This window comes from Macaca mulatta, chromosome 4 (genome assembly GCF_049350105.2).
Source record: "Macaca mulatta isolate MMU2019108-1 chromosome 4, T2T-MMU8v2.0, whole genome shotgun sequence".
In the NCBI taxonomy this organism is placed as follows: Eukaryota; Metazoa; Chordata; class Mammalia; order Primates; family Cercopithecidae; genus Macaca; species Macaca mulatta.
Window position 1 is genome coordinate 157,429,230 of NC_133409.1, and position 23,718 is coordinate 157,452,947.

Consider the following 23,718-nt stretch of genomic DNA (forward strand, 5'->3'; position numbering starts at 1 on the left):
ATCCATATAAGGAGGCTGCACAGGGAAAAAGAGGGAGCAAGATAATCTGAAAATATATACAACAGATTTTTGCTTTAAAAGATACATTAGTCCCCCATCCTTCCTCTCTCTGCAAATACAGTTTTTTTAAATATTTAAAATGAATTTGAAAACCCATTATCCCTATTTTGGCACCAAAAATGTGTATTACAGAATTAAAACACAGGTTATATTTTTATACATTTGGACATATTACATGTCCAATTATGTCCCTTAAACATAAACACTATACAGAATCCAGTAAAAAGTCTGATGGGGATACACTTTGCTAGAAGATGAGCCATGAGTTATTTTCTGTGACACTTTCATTATGAGAGGTTCTATCTTAATAGAAAGCTAGGTCAGCTTGAGCTTTAAGCAAGTAACAACTCACCTTGAAAGACGTGGGCCTAAGTCCATTGCTGTGCAAACTTACTCCAAGAGAAAACAATCCCGTGCTCGAAATTGGCCTAGGATGAACTAAACATCAGTGTGCTAAATTATGCTTCTACCTATCATAAAATTGGCTATGGCTCAAATAAGAATAAGAATCAGGAAAAAAATCATTTGCCTAATTTTTCCATCTCTGAGTGTATACCAGTGACAATGAATGGCACACATATTCCACTGTATCTGCTCGTCTACTTTCTTGGGGCCTCTGTAGCTCTAAGTTCAAATATTAATGATGAGGGAATCTTGAAGCATGCCTGTAGCAGCAGACTAGAAATCAAATCCTGTGTGACATTAAGACATTATGCTTCTTTGCAAGCATAACCTTTAGTGAATTTTGAATGCTTGGCATATTTGTTTGAGACATAATGGCTTCTTAATTTTTAAACTATAATAAAGACCATTTATGAGGGCTCAATACTTTATATGTTATTACATTTAATTATCACAACATCCTTATAAGGTCAAAAAAAAATCTGCATGTAACAAATAAGGAAACTGATATTTAGAAAGATTGAAGTAGGTTGTTTAAGAAGCAAGATTTTAATCTAAGCATATCTGTCACCAGAGCTCTTTCCATAAAACCAGGCTCTTAGCTCTATAAAGTCTGGGTATCTCATCCTGAATTTGGTTTGCTTCATGTTTGGTTATGAAGTAAAACATCTGGTGCAGGCCGGGCGCAGTGGCTCACGCCTGCAATCCCAGCACTTTGGGAGGCCGAGGAGGGCAGATCACAGGGTCAGGAGATCGAAACCATCCTGGCTAACATGATGAAACCCTGTCTCTACTAAAAATACAAAAAAATTAGCCAGGCATGGTGGCAGGCGCCTATAGTCCCAGCTGCTGGGGAGGCTGAGGCAGGAGAATGGTGTGAACCCGGGAGGCGAGCTTGCAGTGAGCCGAGATCATGTCACTGCACTACTCCAGCCTGAGAGACAGAGGGAGACGCCATCTCAAAAAAAAAAAAAAAAAAAAAAAAAAAAAAAAAATCTGGTGCCATAGAGTATACCAGAGATGTGGTATTTACCTTTTCTAATTGCCTCTTTTTAGAAAAAGACTATGTGGATTTCCCTCCAACTCAGTAGTCTGAATTTCCTCTAAAGAAATAGAAACTTCATGATAGTTGAGTCAACTCTAAGACTGCCAATTTTCACTTCACTGGATTCACGCTTATATAGTTCATTTCTATCTATTTTCTCTACCTTTGACTATAAACCAAGAGATATAAGCCTAGTGCCTGACAACTGCTCCAGGCAGTAGTGGCAGGTTGGTCACAGCCTGAGTTCCATGAGCAAGCGCCCCTGCCAGCCCTCAGCCCACAACCCAGCTCCCCTTCAATCCCCTGCACACACACCCCTTCCCACTGGGCTCCATGCCCTGAAGCTGCACGGGTGCTCATTTACCCTGGCTGGAATGATGATGAAGTATTCCCAGGCCAGAACAGGCTCCAGAATTTCTGAAACCAAATGTTCACTGCCTTGTGACATTGGTGCTCAAATTCCTATAGCAAACATGTTCTGACCAAAAACACAGAATATGAGGAGGTGACCCCTGCCCAGAAGCTCCTCTCCCAGTGACTCCTGACCAAGACCAATGGGATGTCCTGCTAGACTGAGTGGCTATTTGTTGCCAATGATGCTCACCCAGTGTCCATCCTGGAGGACTCTACCGGGCACGCACAGAATCAGAAGTGACCACCTTCACCTGTAGCATCAACCATGCCAAGCTGATGGTGGTGGAGGAACGATGTATTTACTGTGTGAACTCTGAGAACTGCACTAGTCCGAAATCCTCAGGGAAGCCTGGGTGTTCTCTAGCTTATCTAGTATCTCCAGAGCTATCCAGGAACTTGGTCATGCTCTTTTCAAAAACAACATGATTGTAACTGTGAAGAGTTTTCAATATATCTTGGCCAAGCTGCCAGATGATGCACCTTCCAAAACACCTGCTGGGACAGCAAAGGAAGCCAAAGGGAAGGTAAAGGAGACAGCACTGACAGCTGTGGAGAAGGCCAAGGACCTAGCGAGCAAGGCAACCACTGAAATGCAATAACAGCAACAGTGCATGTAGCCAGCCTGGGCCCTGCCCACCACCTCCACAGCACCCCTGATGACCTGGTTCAAATCCCTCTGCCCTTTTCCAATTTACTTCCAGCCCTACCTACTGCTTGGGTTGTGGGTTGAGGGTGGGTGTCCTGTTGACATCTACAGAACACCAGGCATACCCATATCTGAGCCAGTCCTGCTTATTTCCCCATTGGGCAGCTGAGGTCAGAAGCACAGAGAGGTGTGGTGACTTGCACAGGATCACAGACGGGATGCAGATAAATTGGTAATAAATGCTAGACTGCAAACTCCATAAGGGCAGGGATCTTTGTTTTCTTTTGTGATATGCCCCCAAGTACTTGGCACATATCTAGTACGTAATAGGCAGTCAATAATTATTTATTGAATTTTTTAAAAAAGAAAATAAATATAGGCCTTATTTTTTCCTCCCTCTTTATCCTAATTCACTCCAGGAGGGCTGTGGCAGTTGACAATGGCAGCGGTAGGGGGCATGCCTTCCATTCTGAAGGGCAATCGCTGAAAGGTGGAGAAGAGCCCTTCATCACTCTTCTTACCTCTAGCACTGCTTTTCCAAGACTTGCACTCATACTCCATCCACACATTTTTGAGAATTAGCTACCTGAAAGGTGCTATCAAGGCTCCTAGAAATGGAACACAATGTCTTAATAACAAATGCCTTAAAATTCTAAGTGTGGTAGTTCCCATTCTCTGGCAAGAGACTCCTCAGGGACTTTGGAGTTACTCAGAATTCTCCTTAGATTGAATAATCTTTTAGTTTTTCAAACCTTTGTAGGTGCAGTAGCGATTGTAAAATGCAAAATCACTTAAAATCATTACTGGGTAACTTCCTGTCAATAGATATTTTCTTAAACAGTAGATTCAAAGTACAACTACTGTCATGTGGTGGGAGAGGAAGTCTGTGACTTTTTAAAACAATTCTTAATGAAGAATTTTAGTATAATGCCTGCCCATGGTGAAAAACATGCAAATAATTGAGCAGAGTCAAGAGTGTGGGTCCCTCCCTTGCCTGTTTTAGTGGTAACTACCATTCACAGAGTCTTATAGATCCTTCCAGAAACTTTTTAAGCATACAAGTATATGTGTATATATGTACACACACATATATCACATCTATCTAGTTTTTTGATGAATGGACCATATGCAATATACTATTTTGCAGCTTCCTTTTTTTTATTTAATAAATTGTTGGAAAAATCATTCTTTAGCAGTTCTTTTTTTTCTTTTTTTCTTTTTTTTTTTTTTTTTTTTTTGAGATGGAGTCTCGCTCTATCGCCCAGGCAATCTGGGCTCACTGCAAGCTCCGCCTCCCAGATTCACGCCATTCTCCTGCCTCAGCCTCCCGAGTAGCTGGGACTACAGGTGCCCACCACCACGCCCGGCTAATTTTTTGTATTTTTAGGAGAGACAGGGTTTCACCGAGTTAGCCAGGATGGTCTTGATCTCCTGACCTTGTGATCTGCCCGCCTCAGCCTCCCAAAGTGCTGGGATTACAGGCGCGAGCCACTGCACCCGGCCAGCAGTTCTTTTTTAAAAAAACTTTAAAGGAGATCTTCATTCCTGCCTGGAAATTATTGCCATATGCTATTTCAAAAAAGATTTAGAACCCCTCCCATATTATCAATTGAGAATTATTTGTCAGGTAATTACTATGTCTAATAACATTCTACACACTATGGGACATCTCAAACAATTATTAAGATGTACATGATTTTAGGAGTATACAATTGTAATTGAAGAGTGAAAAAGAAATATCTGAAATATACGTTAACGAATAAGATTCAACATTATCTCCTTAACCCTGAGAAAAAGAGACAGAGCAATGTGACAGGATATTGGAGGAGACTGAGGAAGGAGATAAGAATTCAGGTAAGTTCTGAAGGAGGGATAGGATTTGGAAATGAGGCAGAGAGAAGAGAGGAAGACATTATAGACTAGCAAATGTAAGAACAAAGGCACCGAGATAGAAATTCACATGATAGCAATAGGTTAGCCATAGAGAGCCACCAGGGAGGATGAGGGCTGTTCTGGGAGTGGAGGAGAGAAGTTAGAGTGGGAGAGAGAATGGGACCAGATGATGCAAGAGCTTGAAAGCCATAAATAGGAGTTTAAACTTTTGTAGATCCATGCACAGGTGACTGACATCATTCATTCATTTATTCATGCGTTCATTCATTTAACAAATATTTATGGAGTGCCTACTATGTGTCAGACACTGTTCTATTTACTGAACAAACAAAGATTCATGCTGTCATGTAGCTGATTTGGAAAGAGGAGATGGAAGGGGGGAAGGAAAATAAGACAGATAAGTAAAATACTGACTGCTTTACATATGTAACATGAAATATACGTGTTACCTATGTTAAATGCTCTGGAGGAAAAATTAAGTAGCATATAGAATAGCAAGTCGGGGGGTACAATTCTAAATAGAATGGAAATGGAAAGCCTCAATTAAAAGGTGGCTTTTTCATAAAGACCTGAAAGAGATGAAAGTAAATCAAATGCATACCAGGGTTAAAAATATATTGGCAGGGATATGGCAAGTGCAAAGCACCTGTGGCAGCACATACATGCATGTCAGAGTAACCAAAAGTATGACAGGCAATAGTGTGGCAAGACTAGGACTGGGGAGGAGATAAAAGGAGATAAGATGGGAAAGGTGATGACTTGGGGTGTGAGCAGGTGGTGTAAGAACTTTGGCTTTTTCTCAGAGACAGAGCCTTTGGAGGTTTTTGATATGAAAAATGACATAATCTGACTCATAGTATAACAGGATCACTCTGGCTGCTGTGTTTCATAGAGATGGTAAGAGACAGGAGTGGAAATAGGGGGATTTGCTGGGAAGCATCTTACAATTCAGTTGAGAAATAATCATGGCTTGGAACAGGGTGAGAAATGATCAGATTTAGAATGTAATTTAAATGTGTTCAATAAGATTTGCCAGTTAGATGTGGAGTGATAGAGAAAGAGGCATCAAAGATGGTTTCAAGTGTCATGCCTTGAGCAACTTGAAAGCTTGAGGAAGACCAGTAGTGGAGCAGGTCTTTGGGGAAAGGTCAGAATTTCAATTTGAGACATGTTGAAAATGTATATTAGGCATGCAGTTCAAGTAGAGATACACATTTAAGTGTATGCAAGAAGTTTAGAGAAGTGGTCTGAGTCAGCCATATAAATCAAGGGTGGTCAGCCTTTAGCTTGTATTCAAAACCATGAGACTGGTTGAGATTACCGCGAGTGAGAGTGGACATAGAAGAGAAGAGATCTGAGGACTGAGCCCAGACGAGCGTCAGGTTGGCCTGGATCACAGTGATGAATGCCTAGACCCAGAGAAGGAAGCAGATATGAGCTGCTTTAATCCAGGCATGAAATATGAGAGCCAAGACCAGGATCATGGATGGGGACAAGCTTAAACTCATATCATTCTCTTTGTCTGCCATTGTTGTGGGATTTAGGAGGATGAGAGTGACCTCGGGTTGAAACAGAAGAGTATTAAGTGCACTCAGGCCCAGCTGACTCACGTCCAAAAGACTGGGATCGGAATAAAGACAGCACTTGACTTTTACATACACTTTACAAAAGGGGATGGGCTAGCTTGAAGCAAGCTTACAGTGGCGTGAAAGCAGGGATACAGAGGCAGGACAAACAGGATTGCACATAACTGTTACCAAGCAACCCAGGTGTCCATTATCTAGGTTTGCCTGGGCACAGGCTTATCTCTTAACCTTCACTATGGTACCCAGGCAGCTGTAGTTCAGGCCTACTCAGGCTTCTTATGACCTTTGTTGTACTTCTTAGATAAAACAGAATACCTGAAGTCACTAGTTATAGAGAACAGGAATCTATAAACTCATTCCATAAAATAAAGGAAAATTTGTTTTTCTCCTCCGTATGTTGAGGGAGTGCTGGGAGAGTCTCCAGAGCACATTAGATAGTATTATCAAGACTTTTCCTGGGTCTGGGCTGTGCTTATTGCTGCCTCTGGGACAAGTCAGCCTAATGCTGGAAAACTTATTTCTCTTTCTTTTTATTTTTCTTTAATTTACCACCTCACCATAGTCTCAGATTTAAATGTGTTATTTTATAAAAGTTCAAGTTTCCTGCTCTAATTTAGTATGTGATTTAACATTAGCCAGAAATATTAGCTTACATTTAACAAAAGTAAATATTATCTAAAAATATCCTATCCAGACAGCTAAATCTTTCCTCCTGCCTGGCGTTGGCAGCACCTCTAAATTCAGTACCATAATTTGATTTTAATAATAGGCTGTCTCCTTCCTTGTCCAGAACATTAATTAGGAATCAGGATAAGACAAGATGTACAGACCTCTGCTTCTCTCTTCTGATTGGTCATTCTGCCTTAACTCACTCATTAGTCATGCTTCAGCCAGTTTTTAAATGTGCCAATCCTTATTCAGATCAATTTGAATTCATTTAATAAGTTACATCTCTTAAGTAAAGCATTTGATGCTAAACCTCAGAACAAAATCTTTAATACAGTATTGCCATGATTATGTCCATTGCTCAATAAAAATCCATTAAAGCAGCAATAACGTGATTTCACGCTTAGTATATCAGAGCTCAGGATGTAGAAGTCGTTTTTTAAAAAGCTAAGTTCCTAAAAGTTAGTACACCCAGAAGTTTCTAGGGAAATATAAAAAGTCATTTAAAAAATCAACTATCAAGTTCCAAAATCTATTTGTTGGAAAGTATAAGTCACCTCTATGGCTTAGGGAAGAAAAATGAAATCGATTGGTCAAAATTTCATTGAACTCATTTTGTCTTCTAATCAAACTCAAATCTTTGGGTGGAAACTTTCACCAGCTTCCTCCACACTTGGCTGTCATCTCAGTGCATAAAAAGTCAATGAGAAGCTGATATAGCTTGGATGTTGTCTCCTGTAAATCTCATGTTGAAATGTAATCCCCAGTGTTGGACGTGATGAATCATGGGGGCAGATTTCTGATGAATGGTTTAGCACCATCCCCTTGGTGCTGTCCTTGCTATAGTGAATGCTTTCTCCCAGCATCTGGTTGTTTAAAAGTGTGTGGCACCCTCTTCGGCTCTCTCTCTTTTGTTCCTGCTTTTGCCATGTGATGTGCTTGCTCCTGCTTCACTGTCTACCATAAGTAAAAGCTCCTGGAGGCCTCCTCAGAAGCAAAGCAGATGCCAGCATCATGCTTGTACAGCCTGCAGAACCATGAGCCAATGAAACCTTCTTTTATAAATTACCCAGTCACAGGTGTTTCTTTATAGCAACACAACAATGGCCTAACACAGGGGCCATTTGGAGTTTGTTTGATTATGGACCTGTCTCCATGGGACAATTTAGAACCAAAATGAGTACTTAACTGCAGCACACATGAGCAGAAGAGCTATGAGGTGTTGGCAATGAAACAGACATAGAATAACAGGACTGTCTTGGCCAATGGACAGTTCTCAAACTAGATACTTAAACATTGGGTAAGATCACTCTGATTTCCCTCAGCTACTTCCCAGGACTCTTGACTTACGAATCTAAGCTAAAAATGTTGCATACTGCCAAATTTTCTTGAGCTCAGGACATCCCATTGTAAGGTGATGCCAGCCTGAAGCTTCTTTAATTTAAGCCTGATGGCTGTAAGGGAAAAGCTCTGGGCAACTGGCCTGATTTGTGATGTGCATCATCTTTCTTCAACCACATACTGCACCCTTTCTGATTCTACCCTGGCAGGTCTGGTTTAAAGGAGAGGAGAAAAGGAGAATTTCAGAGCATAAAGCTCTGCTTGGGGAAGATTGGGTCTGTGCAAAATGCTGAAATGTGCAATATGCAACCCTCCAAGCAATATGCAATATGCTCCCTCCAACCCAAGAGGGAGCAAGAGCCATAATAGGGGCACAGGGTCATAAGAAACACTGACAGGGGAGATAGGAGGTTCCCAAAGACAAACGTTCCTTATTTTGTCATGGTTTCATCATAGCTGGCTATTAGGTAACAACTGAAAGTTCAGTTTAATATGCATTAAGTAGCCTACTACGTGTCAGGTCCCATGTGAGGGCTGGGACAAGAAGGTTAGATGCTGTCCTCACCCTTGAGGAGTCACAGGCTAGTGGGGTACAAGAGCCATAAACAGATAACATCAGTGTCATCCTTGACTCCCACGTGATTCATCAGGAAATCTTCTCAAGTTTATCTTCAAAATATATTTAGTTCTCACCTCTTCTGCCACTCCAACTGAGTCCAAGTTGCCATCCTCCATCACCTGGATGGCAACAATGGCCTCTCAGCAGATCTTCCTGATTCCATACTTGCCCATTGAGGACTCTTCTCAATCAAGGGGGCAAATCTTGACATCCTCTGCATCATAGCCCTCTAGCCGTTTTCCATCTAACTAAAACCCCAAGTCCTCACGATGGGCTAAAAATCCCATGATGGTCTGGCTGCCGTTTAGTCTCATCCTTTCTTGCTCTGCTCCAGCCATGCTGGTCTCCCCCGTTCTTAAAAATCCCAGGCGCGCTTTTGCACTAGGGGCCCTGTGCCTCCTGTACCCTCAGTCCCTCCTCACATCTCACCTTCTCAGAGGAGCCACCCTGACCACCTTATTGAAAAGTACCCCTTCTTCCCAGTCCCCTACCCCAACTGCTCCTGCTAGCACTGCCATTCCTGGCCCAACTCCACTTTTTAATTTTTTCCATAACACTCATCTCCCTCTGTTATGCAATATAATGAATTATTAATTACGTTTATTATTTGTTGTCAGTCTCTCCTTTGTCTATTTTGCTCACTGTTGAATCCCTGTTGACTAGAATAATGCTTGGGGCATAGTAGATATGTAATGAATATTTGCAGAATGAATTAAATTATTAAGAAGCTAAGATGATGATATGCACAAGGCACTACACAGGCACAGAGAAGGGGTACTGGGCTCACCGTGGAGGGAAGGCTACAGAAGATTTCTTTTAGGGCAAGTTGATGTCTAACTGAATATCGAATGATGAGCAAGAACCAGGTGAAAAAAGTGAGGGGAAAAAAGCTGAGCTATATTAAGAAGTAAAAGAGTAGTGGTTTAGTATGGTTAGTTGGAGGTGGGGGCAAGCTCCTCAGAGTCAAAGATAGTCAAAGAAATACTGGCAACATGCTGGAGATTCTACATGAAAATATATTCATTAAGTAGGTCATGTTTTATAAGTCGATAAAATCGAGATAACAACAGCCAGTGTTAACATTCTGTTAAATCAATGTTAAATATATGCTGAACTAGAAAAACACCTCCTTATTGTTCTGTACCCCAAGCAGTTTCCATCTAATTTCCTTTTTCATAGTATTCATTCTATTAGAGGGCTTCACTGGAGCTTAGGTCAAAAGGAACCTAGAGATTCTCCTGTAGCTGGGAAACTGCTTCCCACTGCTGGGGGATTTCCCACTTCACCCTTTGGTGCTGAGCACATATTTACTCAGGATTTCAGACATCATTTTGCATGCTATGAAAACAAATCAACATAGTAAGAGGCTGAATAATTTCCTTAATTGAGATCCTGCCCTGAGATTTGATTCTCTCCTTGGCATTTGCTTTCTCCTGTCTAGGCCAATTACAAGTTACCAGGGTCAAGAGCACTTGCCTCCTTCCCAACACAGACTCATTTGACTGGAGGCACATTCAGAGCAGAGTACAGAAGGAGAGTAGAGAAAGCTCCAGGGCTGAAAATCAGGGGAGCTTAGCTTCCAGCTTAACAGATGCCTTTAGCTAAGGAACATTTTTTCTCAGTTATCTGATCTTTAAAATGAGCTTAAGAACTCAACCTGGTGGTGACTTAGACACTTAAAACGCTTTCTTAGCCTTAGTCATCAGATATATAAAATTGCATGAATAATACCAACACTGTAGAGAAGTTGTTGGAAATATTATAGTATTTGGAAATACCAATTAAAAGCCCAAATAGGTCAACATGGTGGTACACATTTTAACAAACTCTTCTCAGTAATATGTATCCCTGACTTCACCATAAGGCTCAATGAGGTGAATCTGTTCAATAACTCTTTATATAATAAATATAACAATCCTACAAGTAATTAAAGCTTTATCAGCAAATTTCCATGCTTACTAACTAAGAAACCTGAAGATTTTTATAGGAATGAACCACACACCTAGGGATGAGAAAGGGATAGGGGAGGAGAAAAGACAGAGGAGCCAGATACAATTTAATACAAATCATTGATGAGTACTGGGAGAAATGCATCAAGTTAGGTGTTGAAACAGAACATGAGGATGAGTTCACCAAAGGCAGCTTCCTACTTCACCACTTTCCATGGAGCTTGACACAAAAATAGTCTCAAGGTCACTTGGAACAACGATGACATGAGGGGAATGTGAAATAATGACAACTACTGCAATAAGAGCTAACTCATTGTATTCTGGACAGTCTGCAAGTCCTTCAAATGCATCAACGCATTTGCCCTCACAGGAATTAGGTACTATTCATCCCCATTTTATAGGAGAAGTAAATAAAGTTGAGAGGCTTGACAGTTTTCTTACATCATAGCTGGTAAGTGGCAGAGGTAGGACATGCATCCTCCATCTAGCTGACTCTCCAGCTGCACTAAATCAACATGCTAAATGAGGAGAATCATCCACTGTGGTGAGAGGCAGCTTCCATCTGTTTGGTACTGATTGTCTAAGTCCATGTTTACTTGCTTCCATGTGACTTCAATTAACATTGAGGTTATTGGCCTGATGCTTAGAAACCTAATATTGACTGAACTTTTCAGGTTTCCCCACAGACTGGTGAACAGCTTTCTCTCTCAAATAGATGCAACCTGGTCACAAGAGAGAGGCTACAAGAGTTCAGTTTTAGCCAGTGTTTTTCAGAGTTGAGGTTTCCTCTTGCATTCATTTAGCCTTCAAATTCTCAAGGACGACCTCTCTAGCAGACACTGTTTCTGGGGTCTGGGGAGGGAGTGGGGGAGCTGTCCTCATGGAGGTAATTACTCATGGAGTAGTGAGTAATTATTCATTACTTACCATGGTGCCAGTGTATTCTTCCAGTTTAGCCTCAGAAATGGCCTTTCTGTGGTGAAGAAAGAGGTCTCGGAGGAAGTTCTGTGGCGCCAAGAGAAGAGTCATACTTCATATAGTGAGCAAATAAACTGCAAAGGTCTTAAAAGGCCTTATTTCAAGAATTGTGGGTTGTTTGTTTCCAGGAGGAAATAAAATGCTTTTAGCAAGCAATAAATCCAAGAATTGAGGGCTGTCACTGTTTATAGGGAGCTCACGGGGCCCAGGGACTAGCTCCAGCATGAAAAAGTTATCATAAATGCTCAATTATGCTGCTTTTCCAGAGACAGCAATGTGACTTGCACTTTCTAAACCTTTTAAAAATGAATATATATACATATATGTACATATGTATGTATTTTTTGAGTAACATATTCAAATACATCTTTCCTGGGCCCACAGAAATCAAACTCATGATACACACATATCAAATTCCCAATGATAAACAAACCCACCCCTTCACCCAGTGACACTTACGCGGAGCTCAGCAGCTGATATAAAGCCACTGCTGTCAGCGTCATATTTGCGCCAAATCTGAAATACACAAAAGTCATTAATTCATTTATCCTCAGATAAGTTGGAATAATTATGTGGTATCTACTACAGTTCAGCATCTGAAAACAGTACTTAACTGAATGGAAATTCCACTTTTGATGGGAAACTTTAGGCTTTCTTTGGTGACAGCAATTTTGGGCAGAATCCACCAGAAATAGATCACTGCATTCACTTGGAGCCACTTAAGGAGGGCCACAGTGGTTTCAATGAAAGCCCACTGAGTGGGCTTTAATCGAAAGGGTTCTTTTGGAAAGTTCAGAATGGAAAGATACAAAGTGATGAACTTCAATTTGGGGCAATATGACAAAGTAAGAAACCTCCTCAGTACTAAATACCTAAAAATGCAACATCCTATGTAAATAACTTTTAATTACATTGCATAGATCACAAGAAAGTGAAAGGACTCCTAAGAGACCCAATGTGATAGGAAAGCACAAACTTAGAGTGGTAATGTAGGACTGAAACCAAAGCCTATCCCAAGTATATCTGCTGGTCCCTGGCAACAACGTCTGCAGTTTTATGAGAAAACTGCACATGTGGTAGACAGGGAATAAATCATGGGACCCACACAGGTGGAAAATCAGATCGAGGTGCCCGCTTTAAACTAAAGCTTCAAAACTAAAACCTTAATGAAAGATGAACTTTAAAAAATTACACTGCAGAAAAGTCCCCTAAGAAATCTTGCCTGTGTGGTCTTGTCTCTGATGGAGGGAATAAAATAACTGATAATTCCCAGTTATAAGCTACTCCTCTCATTAGTGTGAGGCCAGCATTCATCCAACTGAAGATACAGTTACTGAACTGGAAGACAGAACAGCTGAAACTCTTTGAGGAAAGCACTGAACTACTTTCCTTAATAAATTCTGTTACTCTCACCACCTCTGATTATTCCATGGACAAGCCCCACATCAGTTGGCAAGCTCCCTAACTCTTGTACAAAATGAAAGGTTACACTAAGTTGTTGTGTTTTTTTTTCCATTGACAGATTTTTCTTAGATCCTAGATGGATTGCCTGTGTTCTGTGTTAACCAACTGCAGGAACCTTAGTTATTAACCACAATCAGTGTCCTGAGCTCAGACTCTGCAGGGATAGTAGGAGATGTTGATACTGATGCTATGTCGACACTGGTGCTGATATTTGGTCATAACAATTCAGAAATGTCACTCCTTTCAGACCCTGTCATTTATGTCTGAATTTAGTCCAATTTACACAATCAATGAGTTAAATGTGATTTATATCTTTTATCGTATGAATATGCCAAAACTATGAGAATTTCAAATAATTTTTAAAATTTTTTGCATGCTTTTTAAATGCCATTCTCCAACAATATCCATCTAAATTATTGTGTAGTTTTACTACAGCTGAGTCATTGGAGAGCCAAAGATTTTTGTGTGAACATTCAGCAAGCCTATCTTTAAAGAATAAAAACAAAATAAAGACATTTCCAGACAAACAGAAGCAGAGTTTATTACCAGCAGACTCTCAATAAAGAATATACTCTGGGAAGAAGAAGGAACAGGAAGAAGGAAATCTGAGATACACAAAAAAGGAATGGTGAACAAAGACAATGGTAGCAATATGACATGTGGTGACACATGGGCAAATTGAAACAAATCTTGACTGCATAAAATTTGTGGGATTAAAGAAAACAAGAGAGAACTAATATTCTGGACAATAATGGCACATGAGTTGGTGAGTAAGAGTTATAGTGTGTTAAGATCCTGTGGTTCAGGGGAAAAGTTAGAATTTCTTAAAATATGTAGAATGTAATGGGATATAAGACAGTTAATTTTTAAAAATGAATAATTTACAATGATAGTTTTAAAAACTGGGTACAGAAAGGGAAAGCTCTTCTTTACAGATAAAATCGACAAACTACAAAGGCAGGAAAAGTAGAATTAAAAAAAAAAAAAAGATAAGAAGCCTCCATAGGGCCATGTGCTTTTCCCACTTCTCAAGATTATTCAAGACTACACTAGGCCTAACATTTTAATACTATTTTTCTATATTCATGATTTTTTTTCTGAAATCATGTTCACTGTACAAAATTAATGAAATACAAAAAGAAAAAATTTATAATCTCCAGAAATTCCTCTCCTGAGATAATTACTTATTGTTTCTATGTGTTTCATTTCTATCATGTTTCTACAACATACACTAAAAAACAGAATTGGGATCATATTATCTATACGCTTGGGCAGTCTCTTTGTTATTTTTATTAAAAATGTTATCTGAGTGTTTTTAAACACAATTAGAATCATTTTGAAAATGTCTTAAAATACATTTTAAATAATTATGACTTTATACACAATTGGAAAATACAAAAGTACAAAGAATAAAATCACCTGAAATCTTACCACTTACGAACAACCGATATTTATTTGTGTATACTTACCTATTATCTTATTTATTCAGGCCTCAGGGTAAACAACTTTTAAACAAAGTTAAGATCAAATTCCATATACAATTTTGTTTCTTAATATCATATTGCATTTCCTTCATGTCATTAATTATTTTTTGAAAATTTGATCTTCAGTGATCAAAAATGTTCAATACTGTAGTTTTTTGCTAATGAATCTGCAGCACCTAGAACAGTGCCTTGCATATTACAGTGCTCATAAGAATTTGTAGAATGAATGAATTATATGAATATATCATAATTTAACTAACTTTTCCACTATTGTTAGACATTTATGTTATTTTTAGTTTGAACTATAAGTGACACTGCAACATTATATGAACATCATTGTACAGAAAACTTTTGTCTACATTTCTGATTATAGCCATAAAATAGATGCCTGAAAAAGTAGAATTTTTGTGGTTTTTTTTGTTTGTTTGTTTGTTTTGAGACCAAGTTTCCCTCTTGTTCCTGAGGCTGAAGTGCAATGACACGATCTATGCTCACTGCAACTTCTGCCTCCTGGGTTCAAGCAATTCTCCACCCTCAGCCTCCTGAGTAGCTGGGATTAGAGGTGCCCACCACCACGCCCAGCTAATTTTTGTATTTTTTTTTTTTTTTTTTTTTAGTAGAGATGGGGTTTCACAATGTTGGCCAGGCTGCTCTTAAACTTCTGACCTCAGGTGATTCACCCACCTTGGCCTCCCCAAATGCTGGAATTACAGGTGTGAGCCACCGTGCCCAGCCAGGACAAATTAAATTTAAAAAAATTAACTGTGGATAATGAAATTTTAAAGGATTGTGATTGAATTTTTCCAAAATTACTTTCCATAAAATTATTGCATTTCTTGAGTTACTGGCATAAATTCATGGTCCATTCAGAATTTCTTCTGTAAATTGCCTATGCAAAACTTATTATCTCCTAAATGGGGACATGGTAACTGTATCCATTGTGGGGCCCTGGATGCAGTGGCTGTCTTGAATCTGCTGCTCTGGACTTGGGGAAACCCTTATCTGCCCTTCCCTTGTTGTTTTTCACCAACAGAGCAGTAACACTGAGAGGCTGAGAGAAGGGGTAGCCAGAGGGAAAGTGGTAAGAGAGGTTATTGATATTGCCTTTAGCTTTTACTCTCCCATGATTATAAACAGAAGGCCTCCTGGCTGGACCAGCACTCTAATACATTATGTTCTGTATCATCATGCCTTCAAAACTAAAATTAGTTGCCGCCATTTTCTAGAGTCTAGATTTCTAGACAGCATTCTCAAAAGGCTGAAGCTCCATAGGGATATTGGCTTCAGATGGGGCACCTGCTCTCCTTTCCATAGTCCCCCACCTCCCCTCCCTCTCCATTCTTCAGTGTACCTGCCTGGCCTCTTGTCTAAAGTTTCCTCCAGCCCAAACTAAAGGAGCCTGTCAGCTCAGGAGCACCCCAGGACAGTACTGAGAGAACACTGGGGTTTGGGACCAAAGTCCTCACTCATCACTAAGGCATTTTTTGCTTGGTCTTATCCTCAGTGCTCAGCTCTCCCTTGACCGCTGGGCAGGAGTGGTGGTAGCCACAGCAGGTGGCTAAGATCATAGCCTTGTCTCCATCCTCTTTCTCCATAAAGACATAATCAAGCACTCACCTGCATAAACTCCACGCTGCTGTCCAGTGGGTTTTCGCGACGAAAGACCAGAAGAAAGTTTTCATCCTCAGATAAGAACATACCAGCAAGCTAAAGGAACAGAAAAAATAAGTCGGGGACCCTGGCCAGTGTCCATTTAAGAATGTTCTCTGGTAAAAGGCATGGTGGTAAGTCTTCCAGGGCGGAAGGTCTCAGATCTTCCAGGATGAACAGCTCAGTTTGCAGTTCTGTGCTCTTGATTGACATTCTTTGATTCATTTATTCTTTCAGAAAGTATCACACTCCTACTAAGTATAAATCGCTATGGATATCTGCCTTCCACGAGCTTAAAATCTAAGCTAATGATGAATATAACATTAATATCGATAATAAATTTGTTAAGTGTTGATATGTTCCAGGCACTATTCTAAGAACTTCCAATACTGAATTAATTTAATTCCATAGTAACAGAAGATAAAAATAGCAAATAATGCTTATGTTTGCCAGGCATTATTCTAAATGCTTGCATATGCTAATTCATTTAATCCTAATAACAATCTATGGGGTGCACAACATACCATTACTGTTATTTTCCGGTGCAGGAAACTGGTCTATACAGAGATAAGGAACTTGCCAACATTTTGTAATTAGTGTGTGATGAAGTCAGTATTTCAGCTTGGCGATCTCAAGCCCACACTTTTAATCACTATGGTTTACTGGTGAGATGCTGTATATATACAGTACTTCAGTGCAAAAGCAGGAATAACTGCTGCCTGGCTTGATACTTGAGTGTTAGCTATGGTTTATATTTTTTTACATTATTAGTGTCTATAAGATACTACAACAGTTGACTCAAGTATGATAAATTCAGCCAATCAGCTTTTTAATATGAGCACCAGTTTGACTGATTTACTTCATGCACTCCCTTGAACAAAGGTATAATAATATCTTGTTCCCCTATGTAGTTATAATACTTTTTTCAGGTTTGGCTGTGTTCATTGCCAAGCCTAGGGTATTGTAGTATATGTTGTCTTCTTTCTGAGCTGTTCCCATAGACAATGGTCATTTCTTCTCTAACGGAGTAGTTTGCTCAGTGTCTTGTACAATACCACAGAGTGAGTCCACAGCAGATGCTCCGGAAGGGATTTAGGTGTAATTAGCTCACATTCTCATTCACATTTTCTAATTGGATGTGGGTCAGCTCGAGGACACATCATGTTAACAATAACTACCAGATTTTGAGTGCTTGCTACATGGCAGGTACCAGCAAGATGCTTTTTAGTTATCATCTCATTAAGTCCTCACACCAGTTTTTCAGGATGAGTATAAATATCCCCTTTTTGTCAATGGGAGGCAGTGCAGTTCAAAGTGTAAGTGATAGGCTTTAGAGTGAAATTAAATTTCTTCTCCATTACTTACTAATGATTTGACCTTAGGTAATTTAGTTAATATATCTATGCCTCAATTTCCTCATTTGGAAAATGGAGATAATAATATTGATATCCTGGTCCAGATGGGAAGACTAAAAGTAAGATGAGCCAGTATTTATAAACTGTTTAGGAAAATACCTCATACATATCAAATAGTCAATAAATGATGACTGCCATGTTGGTGAAGATTATAAAATTGAGGCTCAGAGAAATTAAGTAACTTGCCTAAGGTTTCATATTCCACCATATTGACTTCATGCTTTTCCCATCAACCTACACAGGGTCAACTGGAACAGGGAACTGTTCTTTGAGACTAACGGTGGCCTTTTTCCCATCTTATTTTTTACTAGAAAATCCAACATGAGCCAAGGTGGGCTGATTTTTATGTCACGACTACCTGTAATTGGAGTAAGTGAAATGGTCAATAGTACAGCAAGGGAATGTAGGGGAAGCAAAAGGCCTTGCTGCTCCTTAGACTCACAGACTCATAAGGTTTTAAGGAGCCTTGGGAACGATGCAGTCTTGCACCATCAGCTTTCGAACAAACAACAACCTCAATGACACTCATATGCAGAATTACAAGACAAAAATGGTTGGCCAATTACTGGGGAATGTCTTCTGTTATTAGTAAGATAATGACATAGTTTTCAGTTATTTGCTATGTTTTGCTCATTCATTAATTAGGTCAAGAAATACTGAGCCCTACTATATGCTATGCTCTGTTCCAGGGTCTGGAAAATTACAACAGTGAACATGTAGTTATGAATCTTTTGTTTAGTACACCTAACTTGCTGTTTGCATTTACTGTTCTGTTGATGCACACATTGATACTTTTAGATCCAGTATAATCATAATTTTTGGTTACATATACAATTTTGCCTTTGATTAAAAGTTTGGAAACAGCTACACTCATAAATCTAGAGTTTAGTTTATTCGTTTTCTGAAAAGGCAGTCTGCTGGTGAACACGCACACTTTTTATAAAGGGAAATTATCCTGCCCTATTAACATAACTTCCTGAAGAAATTGTCCTATTATTCTTTTCAATAATATGGACTGCTCAGAAATGGCAGTGTCACAACATCAAGAGACTAGCTCTCCCATTGTCAGGTAATATGTCTAACAGGCAGTTTTGACTATGAAAAAATATCTTAGTTTCAGATTGACTCATTTTCACATACAGATTTATAGCTACATAGTATGAACCTGTATAGATTCCTATCTAAAAGCAGAGTTCCACTAAAACCATTGCCACTTATTTGGTCATGTCATTCTAGGAAAGTAACTCAAGTCCTTATCAGCAAAATAGGGATAATGTTCCATGCCTATCATCATCTTAACTACTACGGGAATACAATAATAAAATATATGTGGAAGTCCTTTCTAAACTGTAAACATTTTTGTAACTGGAAGGAGAAATGATCAGGTAAGTTGTAGAACATCCACAGCGCTGCACACGTAGCATAGTTACATGCTTTAGTATGCGCTCCATAAAAGTGGATTAAGTTGAAGTAAAGACAGCTATTGTCTGTCATGCTTTTAATGATCTTAGGGATAGATCTTTCCTATCTCCACTGGGAGCTGATGCTGAAGTTTAACCTTATTTATTTTCAGTAAGTTTTTCCTTATATCACTGCTCAGTTTGAACAGGACACTATATAAAGAGACAAATGGTGGATCAAGTAATTGAAAGGCCTCTATCATTTCAATTCCCCAATTATAAAATAGGTACAAATATTAATTGACCTAAATAAAATGATAAAAGAATTGCACACTCTTTGTTACTAAGTAGATGAAAAAGGAGAGATGATTACTTTTAAAATGTTATCTAAGCCAACTGCCTTTCAGAAATCTCCAATTTCCTGATCAAATGTAAAGTTTCCATTGTCTTCCAAAGAATATTACAGCCCAAGACGACAAAGTAAAGAAAAAAACAGTCAAGAAGAGTAGAGCCATGAAAGATACAGTCATGAAACGTACCTCTTTCATCTGAATGTGACCATCTTTAGAAGCATCTCGGGTAGTCATAAATTGCTGTTTCACCTTGTGCAAATTTGCTTTCATGACTGTGTCCTGCAATTGACCAAACAGAGCCACATTAAAGCCACTGGGATCTCAAAGATATAGTTAGGATAGCAAATATTCAAAACACACGGCATGATAATTATGTTTTTCGAACCTGGAAAGCAGGTTCCTTGGCCATTTAAAGTGATTTTATCCTTTTGTAGAAGAAAGAGCAACGCTGGAGATTTCTTGAGCAACCAAGCACTAATCAGAATCTTGACTAGGTACAATTTACAGTTAATTAGTTATTAAAATATTGATAAAAAGAAGCTTAGAGACTAGGGTGCTGAAAGAACAAATTTGAACAGTGTTATATTTGGTTGTGACAAAAGATTGTATTGTAATTACAGATTTTCTTCCCAGTAACTCAGAGGTTTTACATTTTTTAACTGAAAAGTCCAGTTGTTCTGGGCCCCCAGGTGTATGTAACTCCTTTTTAATCTTCTTTTGTATTCTCTAGGGAAAAAAAATAATGAGAAGGGAGAAATAATTAAAGAGGAGACCAAAGTAATAAGGTAATTGCTGAGTTAACCAAAGATGTTACAACTCCCTTCTATGTTGAACCTTAATTGTCTTCTCTGGTGGATTTTATGGTTATTACAGTAAAAGTGACATATGTAACCAACAATAAAGAATGAATTCTGATGCAAGGGTTGAGAAGCATAGATAATCCCAAAGAGTGCCCAATTCTAAGATTCTAGACTTGCTGAAATTTATGCTAAATTCATTCTCCTTAATACTATCATGCGATCTCTGGTCCCAAGCCCTCCAGCTATAAGTTAGAGGGACTTAGAAGAGGTAATCCTGCTGATTCACTACCCTCCCTGTTGGTGTTGGGGGTGGAAGTGACTCAGCCTTCAGGACACTCTCTGGATGCATCATCTGTGCACATGTGTACAGGCCAGTTATCTGGGTGGCCTTGGGCTGACTCAGTTCTTCTGCCTTTCTTACTTGTATTTTTCAAGAATAACCCTAGCATGTGCTGGTGATGCAACATCCTGAGATAAGGAAAAACTTGCCAGAACAACCCAGGTTCAAGATGTCCTAAAACACTTTAGCCCACCACATGTTGCCTTCAGGTACAAAACTCAGAAAACACTGCTTTCTATCAAGCACCTACCATGTGCCAAACACAATTCTGGCCACTGGTGACATTATAGTCAGCAAAAGAGACCTGGTCTTTGCCCTCCATCACAGGCTGGTGGAAGGCATCTTTGTCTAGCCTTCCTTTCCACTGGGACCTCTCCCTAATGGAAGAAGAGAGGAGATGGTGGAAAGAGAAATGTGGTGGGGAATTAACAACTGCTACATCCAATTCACAAGAATAGGAAAGAAGAGCAGGTAAATAAACATTTTTGGAGTGCCAGCCAGAGGATGGGCTCTAAGCCATGCTCTTTAACAAATATTATCTCCCTGGATCTTCACAAAGGCCCTGGGAGGCAGAGAAAAATGTACTATACCCTTCAGCCCCTGGCTTCCTTGCTGGCCTACTAGCTTCTTCCTCTTTGGGAAACTTGTTTTTTCTTTTGTGCTCCCGCTTCTTACATGGAAATTCTCCTTTATCATTTTCCCATCACTAGCTGAGAAAATGTTTTTGGTTTTTTTGTATTCTTGACTCGAAGGGGCTGTCAGTCCTCACCTCTTCCCCTCAGGCTGTCATCGCTTCAGTTGACCTCTTGCATATGGCAAAGAACTTGCCAGAACAACCCAGGCTCTGTTTTAGTCCTTCCTAGAACAAAATGTCCTAAAACACTTTAGCATGGCACAACATGTTGCTCTCAGGAATAAAACCCAGGGAAGACTGCATATGGCAAATGTTTTTCAGGGAGTAGAAAATCTAGTAGAAAAGTAGTACAAACTCTCTACCTTCCAGATCTTAACATATGAAGACTAATACTCAAATTCATGATAATTTTATCCATTGCTGCACTATAAATCAAAACATATGATTCATTCAGATTAGTCTTTGTGATTTAGAAGCAAAAGAGTAAAGGAGAAAAAAATCAGAGGATGCTTGGCAATCTTTTCTAAGGATCTGAGACACTCCCCTTTCATTTTACTGATGAGAAAATAGGCCAGAAGGGTGATGCTGCTGAATACTGGCAGAACAATCTTAAAACCAGCACATTTGATATCTGGTCTAGTGCACTTTCCACCACACCTTGTTGTTGCTTGAGATGAGGCAGAGAACACCTAATGGAGTTATTGCATTCCAGCATTAAGTTGTTAATAAATGAGAAATGGTTCAAACAAAATGCAAGGAAAGCTTGATGACTTGCTTTGGGGATTTTTCAGGATAGGCTCTGGCAACTAGTTAGATAACCAGATGCTTTAAATATTATAAGAGCCTGAAGGTTTGAAAGCCTTTTCTTAGAAAACCAGGGAACACTTTGGTCAGCAAGAACAATTTTAATGCTAGGGAAGTTCCTGGGCATTATGCTAGACCTCAACCCCTGATATTGGCATCCATCGTGCCAACTCATTGTAGGAGATGGGTGCATAGCAAATGTTCGATGTAAGGTAGAAAAGGTGCTGTGAGCTGATATAATTTAAGCTATTGGATCCTCTAATATCTGATTCTCTAAAATTCCAGGATTGGTGTGGATACTGGATATATAGGGAACTGCCAAGTTTCATGTCAGTCAGTAGTTTGCCTCTTCCCTGTTCAATCATACACAAACTTTTGTCAGTAAGTATAAAGATAGAATTGTACTTCCTTTTTTTTTTTTTTTTTTTACTTGTTGCCTTTTGCTGCAGGGGATGATAAATAGATGAAATTCATGCAATAGAAAGAAGTTAACGAATTAATGGCTTGTATAGTTCCCAAATGGATAATAAATAGTGATCAATAAACTTTATTTGAAATAAATTGTAGTGAAGGTGAGTCTCTAAAAAAAAAAAACAAAAGTTATATGAATAAGAACTAAAAAATAGCATCTATATGTATAGCTATTTTTTGAAGTTATAAACCGAAACCACTAGCATTTGTGATTGAGATGATGTATCCATCAAATGAATCTGTGTATCCTAGCCATATCAAGGTCATCTGCTGTTTCTCTGGCTTTGGTCCTGTATTTAGAAACCCAAAATGATTAAAATAAGAAGACTTGGACAGTCTGACTCTGTAAACATCAACCAAACATATTCATATGGTGATTATAAATGGGGAACAGTGAAGGGTCTAGTTAAAAACAAAAAAAAATGAATACCAGCCAGGCGTGGTGGCTCACGCCTGTAATCCCAGCACTTGAGGGAGCTGAGGTGGGTGGATTACGAGGTCAGGAGATTGAGACCATGCTGGCTAACATGGTGAAACCCCGTCTCTATTAAAAATACAAAAAATTAGCTGGGCGTGGTGGCACGTGCCTGTAATCCCAGCTACTCAGGAGGCTGAGGCAGGAGAATCGCTTGAACCCATGGGGCGGAGGTTGCAGTGAGCCAAGATCGCACCACTGCACTTCAGCCTGGGCAACAACGTGAGACTCCCTCTCAAAAAAAAAAAAGAATACCTTTCTAAATGAACACACATCAGACTAAAAATGTGAAAAAATACATTAGTGATTTGGAACCAAAGCATCAAATGAAGAAATGAGAGATAATGCCTGTATCATTTGTCTAAGACAGAGCAAGTCTAACAGGTCCCTGAGATGACAGTCTGTCTGTTGTCTTCTGTCTTCCTTTGAGTAGCCTCCTTTCCTCATGAAGGACCAAAGGTAGTGGTGAGTATGACTTAAGGCATCCTCCAAAGGTTACCCTAGCTTGGAAAACTTGCTCTCATAAACTGGAAATCATATATATATATATATATATATATATATATATATGCGCGCACACACACATATACACATATATATAAATATATACAGTATATATATACACACACACACATATATACACACACACAGTGTCTGTGTGTGTGTGTGTGTGTGTGTATATATATATATAAAATCTTAAAAGCATTTCAGTGTTTCAGAGAGTAAGCTTCAACGATCCTGTGTGGGATAACCGCTTGGTGGATCTGAGGCAAAGCGGGGCGTAGAATAAACACTGGGAAAACTAAGGACCCAAGAAGATATTGCATCA

At 39.3% G+C, this 23,718-nt stretch overlaps 1 protein-coding gene across 3 annotated transcripts in view; it reads right to left on the bottom strand.

Annotated features, from left to right (window-relative positions):
* Positions 1–23,718, bottom strand: part of SCGN (secretagogin, EF-hand calcium binding protein) — an 86,059-nt gene that overhangs the window by 56,975 nt on the left and 5,366 nt on the right. For all 3 annotated transcript variants that reach the window (XM_078000902.1, XM_078000901.1, XM_001082266.5), the window contains exons 3-6: positions 19,552–19,644; positions 16,165–16,254; positions 12,059–12,115; positions 11,549–11,626 (exon numbers count right to left, since the gene is read on the bottom strand). In XM_078000902.1, coding sequence (XP_077857028.1) covers positions 11,549–11,626; positions 12,059–12,115; positions 16,165–16,254; positions 19,552–19,644 — 318 coding nt within the window. The remainder of the gene's footprint in view (positions 1–11,548; positions 11,627–12,058; positions 12,116–16,164; positions 16,255–19,551; positions 19,645–23,718) is intronic.